Here is an 8048-nt window from a genome sequence, read left to right as displayed (position 1 = left end):
TATTGATATTTGAGAGAGAGAGACAGAGCATGAGTGGGGAAGGGACAGCGAGAGATGGAAACAGAATCGGAAGCAGGTTCCAGGCTCCGAGCAGTCAGCACAGAGCCCATCGCCAGGCTGGAACTCGCAAACCATGAGATCATGACCTGAGCTGAAGTCGGACGCCTAACCGACTCAGCCACCCAGGCACCCCTAAATAAATGTATTTTAAAATAACTAGCACTTTAGGAAATAATTTATGCCTTAGGACTTTGAATTTCTCTCTTTCTCTGTATCACACCCATTTTGTGATTCGGCTTAATTTTTTTTTTTCTTTCAATTTTGTATTTAAATTCCAGTTAGTTAACATACAGTGTAATATCATTTTCAGGTGTAGGATTTGGTGATTCATCACTTACATACAACACCCGGTGCTCATCACAACAAGCCATAGATTTTTTGGGAAAGCTGGTCAATCTTTTGGGGAGTGGGAAAAAGGGTTCATCTCTTCCAATATACCTTGTATTCAAGACAGCCACATCATTACTGCCTCAGACTCTAAGCTATGAGATTCCCTGTCTTCCAGGCAGAACAGATTCATTTTTCTTTTTTTGCTAAGGAGATTTGGACTCTCACAATAATTAACGCCCTTGATGTCAAGAACATACAGTCTCATTTTGTTTAATTTATTTTTATAGAGATTTTTTCTTCATTGCTGACTTTACTGGGAGTCCTTGAGGACTATAGTGCTGACAATTTTCCTTTTTTAAACTATGAGTTATATAGTTTCCTTCTCTCTTTCTTCCTCTTTTTTTTCCCCTTCATGTGTGGGCTCCGGGAAAATGAGATAAAACTTTAATCAGTAAATTGGACTGCTTGTTTTAAGCTTAGGAAAAAATTTAAAGGCTCCAAACTATTGTTTAAAATGAGGCTTCTTTTTCTGAATTTCAAATTTCATGCTATGTGGATAATTGAGAGTAGCCCATTTGTGAATTGTGAATTTTAATAAGCAGCCCTATTCCCACCCATGTCACTACGGTACAATTCTTGGATAGTCATTAAATTGAATATGGTTATAGAAAATGATTTTAGAAATGACTGCCAAATGTAACAGAGCTGTACAAGGAAAAAAAGGTTGCTTCCTTGGTAATTTTTTCAAAATATTTAGTTAATATTTCCAGAATAAACATCAATTTTCAAAATATAGTATCTTGGCCTCTTTAAAATCACATCATATTAAATTTGATTTGATCCATTTGGTCATTTGAGATTTTACCTCCAAAAGCTACAATTCTGACATAATTTCAGAGGTTTTTGGCCAAGTGCAATAGAAAAAGAAAATCTAAAAGAAAATTGAAAAGTAAAAAAAGCTACATAATTTTAGAGGCTAATATTTTTAAGTGAACAATAGTTCTATAGTCATTTAAGAAGACATATACATTGGCTGAAACATTATACACCAAATTATTTAATATAAATTTTAATGAATGATTTTCAGCAGGTTTCTTATATTATGTTTATAGAGACTTTACTGTAACACATTTTCTAAATCATAGCTCCCACCTAATGATTGATAGATTTATTTCAATATGTTGTTAGGAGTATTCAGGCTGAATAATTCATATAGGTTGCTATGTTGCTGCTTATAATCTGTGCTTTGGTTCATTAAATCAAGGAGGACAAGGATATGTATAACAGAAATTCAGGTCCTACAAGTGGACAAAATGGTGAGAGGAAGTTTGATTTTCACTCTAGACTTAATTGGTCATATGTTCTCTATTCCAATAAATTCTTCAATCATGGGGTTTGAGGACATTAAAGTTTTTTAAAGAACATAAGCTTATTTTTTCCCCTGACTATAATATAAATATAATACAAGTTAATTAGGAAACTTTACAAAAGTATAATGTAAGAGGAAATAAAAGTCACCTGTTATCCCACTATCTAGAGTTGATAAATACCAACATTTGTTGTGTTTTTTACTAATCTTATTTTCTCTTTGGAATGTTACTACATATAGTCTTTTATACCTCGCTATTGATTGATTAGCAATAGAAAATAATTCATTTTTGCTTTGGAATATGCCTTTTTATCTATTTATTTTTTAATGTTTATTTATTTTTGACAGAGAGACAGAGCATGAGCGGGGGAGGGGCAGAGAGAGAGGGAGACCTAGAATCCAAAGCAGGCTCCAGGCTCTGAGCTGTCAGCACAGAGCCCAATGCAGGGCTCGAACTCACAGACCACGAGATCATGACCTGAGTCAAAGTCAGACGCTCAACTGACTAAGCCACCCAGGCGCCCCAAGAATATGCCTTTTTAAAATTAAAATATATCCGGTATAAAATTAGAGTATAAAATACAAAATGTGTCAAAGTCTTCCAAATATTTCCTTTCCCTAGAGGTAACCAGGGTAACCAGAGTTAATAGTCTGATACACAGTGGTGAATTTTCTCTTATGCATTTAAGGGTTGTAATGGGTGATATATAAAATAGCTGCTTAATATTCCATAGGGTAACTGGAGTATAATTTATTAACTTCAACTGATAACCAAATGTCAGTTTATTTTCAGATGTTACCTATTAAAAGCATGTTTCAATATGCATAGGCATATGTTTTACAAACTTAAATGGTCCTTTAAGGATTTCTACAGGAATTTTAGGATGGGATTTCTTGTTTAATAGATAAGGATATTTTATGTTTTGATGAATACTTTTGTGTTTTAATGATTTTTTTCTAAACTTTCCTGGGAATTTTGGGATACCCTGGGTGGCTCAGTCAGTTAAGTATCTGACTCTTGGTTTTGGCTCAAGTCATGATCTCACAGTTGTGAGATGGAGGCTCCCATAGTGCTCTGCTCTGAGAACACAGAGCCTGCTTGGGGTTTTCTCTTTCTCCCTCTCTCTCTGCCCCTTTTCTGCTCATGCTTTCATGCATGTTCCCTCTCTCTCTCTCTCTCTCTCTCTCTCTCTCTCAAAATAAATAATTAACTTAAAAAAATTAAAAAATGTTCCTGGTGATTCCATTTATACTCGGTATTTGAGAACGGATTTCTTGCTAATGCTGGATGTCATTAATCTTTTTTGTTTATGCCAATATCATCGTAAAACTGAATTTCATTTTTGTTTTAATTTGTAAAGCTATTATTGTTATTTCTTATATAATTGTTATGTATTAGTATGCTATATGTTATGTATAATTTATTATGACTTATCTGTTACCTATGTTACAAATATTTTCTCTGTTCTAAACTTATGTCATCTTTAACAAATATACATTTAATTTTTGTGTTGCAGTATGTTTTTTTAGCAACTATTTTTATAAAAGTAATAGCTTATACCTATATAACACCATGTACCAGGCAATATTCTGAATGCTTTAAAAATATTGAAACTTTTAAAACTCATTTAAGCCAAATGAGGTCCAACTTCTAGGATGTTATCAATGTCATGCGAAATGAGAAAAGTGAGGCATAGTGTAGTTGATGCCTTCCTTGAATGCCTGAACATACATGATTAGAAAGTAGCAAAACTAGGGCATGAACCTTGCTAGCAGGCTCCAGGGCCTTTGCTCTTAGACTCTTTGTTGCATAAGCTCTCGCAAAAGAAGTCTAAGTCCTTAGTTATTCTTAGAGTGGCAGGATTTTATAAAATACATCACCAAAGCCATGGGTGTGCTAAGACTGGCTTTATGCAGAGATGGACCATTAATTGTACATGTAGAGACATCTATAAGGGCCTTCTCCCCAGCAAGTTCTCCCAGAGTCCCATTCCCTCAATTATTGAATGAAATCTTGTAATCAATGCTTTTATTCAGAATTTCATAAGATTATCAAAGGTTAATTATTTAAACACATTTAATAACGATAACGTTCTAAAAATTCATTCATTTGGGAGCAGTGACATCAGCCAGATGGCGGAATAGGAAGTCCCAGTATTTTCCTCCAATATAAATGCTGGTTTAACAATGTCATATGGACCAAAATATCTTTATAAGGATTAGAGTATCTGGTTAAGAAGTCACCGTACTGTAGGTGAGCACAGAGCTAGGAATAGCCACATTTAAATGGATAACAAAAGCAATTTCATTTAACCTACATCAGTTCCTTTTCTAAGCCTACAGTTTGGTACCAAAAAGAATACCCAGCCCACAACATATCCTTAGGATGAAAGCAAAGAATGGAGCTACTTCCAAAATTCTAGCTATTCAGAGGACTGTCCAAGGACATAGTTTCTGTCTGGACTTACTTAATGTGCTCACAGAACCATAATAGTTTGGATACCCGGGGACCACTGAAAATAAAGCAAAGTAGGGGGTGGCTACTTCAGCAGGTAAATGGATAAAGAAATCATCTGTCAACAGAAGAATGGATAAAGAAAATGTGGTACATACAGTGTATGTATATACATACAATGGAATATTATTCAGCCATAAAAAGGAAGGAAATTCTGTCATATTGTACCATGTGAATGAAACTTGAGGACATTATGCTAAGTGTTACAAGTCAGGAACATAAGGATAAACACTGCATGATTTCACTTATACGAGGTACCTAAATTAGTCAAACTTCTAAAAACAGAAAGTAGAAGAGTGGTTGCCAAAGGTTTGGAAGAGGAAAAAGGGAGAATTACTGTTCCCTGGGTTTAGATTTTCAGTCATGCAAGATGGAAAATTCTAGAGATCTTCTGTACAAGTTGTGCCTATAGTTCAATAATCTGTACTATACACAAAAAAATTGTTAGGAGAGACCTCATATGTCATATATTTTTTATCAAAATAAAAATATATTAATTTATGTTCACATTTTGGTGGCTACATTTTAGATAATTTCTGTAGAACAAGAAAACATTTATGGAGTAGAAAGGGAGAGCATAGGGGCGCCTGGGTGGCGCAGTCGGTTGAGCGTCCGACTTCAGCCAGGTCACGATCTCGCGGTCCGTGAGTTCGAGCCCCGCGTCAGGCTCTGGGCTGAGTTCGAGCCCCGCGTCAGGCTCTGGGCTGATGGCTCGGAGCCTGGAGCCTGTTTCCGATTCTGTGTCTCCCTCTCTCTCTGCCCCTCCCCCGTTCATGCTCTGTCTCTCTCTGTCCCAAAAATAAATAAAAAACGTTGAAAAAAAAAATTAAAAAAAAAAAAAAAAAAAAAAAAAGAAAGGGAGAGCATAAAATAACAAAGAACCTTTAGGGACTTAGGAAGCTTGCCCTAAACAGAATAAAAGGTAAGAACTAGGACATCCAAGAGGAGGCCCTGCAAATCACTGCTGCTTTTGCCACATTTTGCCTAGCAAGAGTTCTGTCCTAATTCCCACAAAATGGAATGAAGTTCATGGGCTTGCCGCTTAAGTGGATCAGTGTAGACACCATGGGCAGTTCAGGATTACACATCAATTTATTCCCATCACTTTGCATGTCTTACTGATCAAATTAAATAACCAACCATCAAATTTCCTCTTCATTTTATAACTTCTGTTTACAGGCCATCTGTGTATGCCTCTTTCAGCTATGCTAACTGGTTTATAGACATTTGAAGGAAGGTATTTGGTTAAAATAATGACATTCACTAGCAGTTTGAATAATTGTATAATTTATATGCATATATAAATGTATATGTTAAACCTCATTTCCTTTTGACAGTAAATAATGTAAAGTACAGTTTTTCCTCTTCCAGATAAAGCTTTGATCATTCTACTGCAACATGGAGTCTATTGTTCTAAATACTTTTGTTCACATAGGCTAGTGGAGAGATCTCATATTTTCCTCCAAAAGAATAATTAAGTATTTCAATATTACATGTACTCCTAGAAATTATTGTTTAACAAAGTTATTGTTTCTTGAAAGATTTGTGATAATATTTTTAAATGCCATCTAGCATAAGAAGTTTAAAAGGAAAAATAACCAAGTACTTTACAAGATAAAGTTTTTCAACCTATTCAATCATGTCTTCAACATGTAGGTGAAGCAGATTAAAACTGTATTGACGGGACTCTCCATCCTCTAACCATGGCCCAGTTTGTCCGTAACCTCGCGGAGAAGGCCCCGGCGCTGGTAAACGCTGCTGTGACTTACTCGAAGCCTCGATTGGTCACATTTTGGCACTATGCCAAGGTTGAGCTGGTTCCTCCAACCCCTGCTGAGATCCCTACAGCTATTCAGAGCTTGAAAAAAATAGTCAAGAGCGCTCAAACTGGTAGCTTCAAACAGCTTATAGTTAAGGAAGCTCTGCTGAATGGTTTGGTGGCCACTGAGGTGTGGATGTGGTTTTATGTCGGCGAGATCATAGGCAAGCGTGGCATCATTGGCTATGATGTTTGAAGACCAATCTTTAACGTCTGTCTGTCTGTATTTGGTTTGTTATTTGAGTGTTTTTGGACAATATGTGATCAGACTGGTATTTGAATAAAATAAGATAATGTATCAAAAAAAAAAACTGTATTGACTCAGAGTATTAAAAATTGTATACTTTACTCAGAAACCATTATCTCTGATTCATTATATAAAGTCATCAGACAGTCATCAATTGAAATGGTGGTAAATCTACTCAGCAAAAGTTTATCTGACAGTATCAAATTGTGGAGTTTCTCATGTTTATTACTATAACAAGAAGATAAGAGCTATGAAAATAATTCAAATGTAAAGAATATATAAATACAATGTACTCAAAATATAACTTTTAAGTTTAAACTCAATTTTGTGGTAATTTTACAAATTTGATATACTATTATATTGTTGTAATATAAATCATTTTGCAACATATGTTTAAAAGGAATAAATGTGAGAATAGTAATTTAAAGCCATAATATTACCTTACACTCTTGAAAAAAAGATGCATTTTCTTTATCCCTTTACATTTTCATGAATTTTTATGTCTTTTGCACATGGACAGTGTATTGTCTCAAAATTTCCTTTTCTCTGAGATTGCTTAGTTACAGTTATTTTACTCTGGTAGTATTTTGGTGGTATTTAAGCTTTACTTTTTTAGTGTTATTCTTAAAACAGACTTAATTTTGAAAATTGAAGAAGGCTGAGAAAGAGTAGAGACCATTGGACCATGCCCATCTTCATCTGCAATTAAAAATCACGTATGAGAACATTTTGCACGATAATTATACATAAATACACACACACAAACACACATAGAATTTAAGGCTGAAAGGGACGTTAAGTGATCATCCAATTCAATATGTGAATACATATTTATAAACATAAAACACACATGTGCTCTCTGTAGGCTCTGGCCCGGGTATTTCAGCCTTGGAATGCACACTCACTGGAATTAGAATTGAGCCAGACCACCCACAAAAGGAAGGCCACCCAAGGGAAAATTCAAGACCTGGGCAAGCCAAGCTGCCAGGCTTGCCTTGTGAGAACAGCTGGCCATCTCAACACCTGCTGCCTAGTTCCAGACAGCTGGGGCTAAGGCCACAAGACCCAGCTGCTTTTAGGATGGGCACACACAAAGACCACTGCTGGTTGGGCATCTGTCAACTCTGCTATATTTGGTGGAGGAAGTTTGGCAGGGAGTTGTGTGGTCTACCGACTAAAATTTAGGCTGATTAGTCACAAACCAGAATCATAAAATCATAGGGCTGGAAGGAATCTCCAGTGAAGGAGGTCTCAAACTTTCGTGTGAATTAGAATAACATTGGGAGTGTCCTAAAAATGCTGATTCCAGACCTCATACCTTAGAGTCTTATTCAGGGGATCTCTGAAGCTATTTGCAATTTGCATTTTTCAGTAAGCCCCTGAGGTAAATGGAGATACTGTATTTAACCAATATAGATGAACCAAGGGTTTCATTCTAATTCAATTAGAATTCTAATTATAATTCATTCTAATTCGTTGAAGAAATGTATGGTTTGTGACTAATCAATCCATCACCTGGGATGTTTGTTAAAGATAAATATCACCAGTCCTTATTTACTTAAAAGTTACGGTGTGAATCTACCTTAAATTGGGAATTCACCACGTGCTAAATAGATGAATATATGAGGATCATTAAAAGTGACTCTTTTTATATTTCTTACTGGTTAAATGGAAGGCATGAGTTTTATCATAAAGGAAACAATTATTT

The 8048-nt window shown here is 35.4% G+C and overlaps 1 protein-coding gene across 1 annotated transcript; it reads left to right on the top strand.

Annotated features, from left to right (window-relative positions):
• Positions 1–5940: 5940 nt before the first annotated feature.
• On the top strand, positions 5941–6404 carry LOC102968055 (ATP synthase subunit g, mitochondrial). The gene has a single exon (XM_007078891.3). It carries the CDS (start codon positions 5978–5980, stop codon positions 6287–6289), a length of 312 nt encoding a protein of 103 aa, XP_007078953.2. The 5' UTR covers positions 5941–5977; the 3' UTR covers positions 6290–6404.
• Positions 6405–8048: the final 1644 nt, after the last annotated feature.

The sequence above is a fragment of the Panthera tigris genome, chromosome A1, assembly GCF_018350195.1.
Source record: "Panthera tigris isolate Pti1 chromosome A1, P.tigris_Pti1_mat1.1, whole genome shotgun sequence".
Lineage (NCBI taxonomy): Eukaryota > Metazoa > Chordata > Mammalia > Carnivora > Felidae > Panthera > Panthera tigris.
Note: the sequence above shows the minus strand (reverse complement) of the source record. Positions and strands in the feature narration are given on the sequence as shown.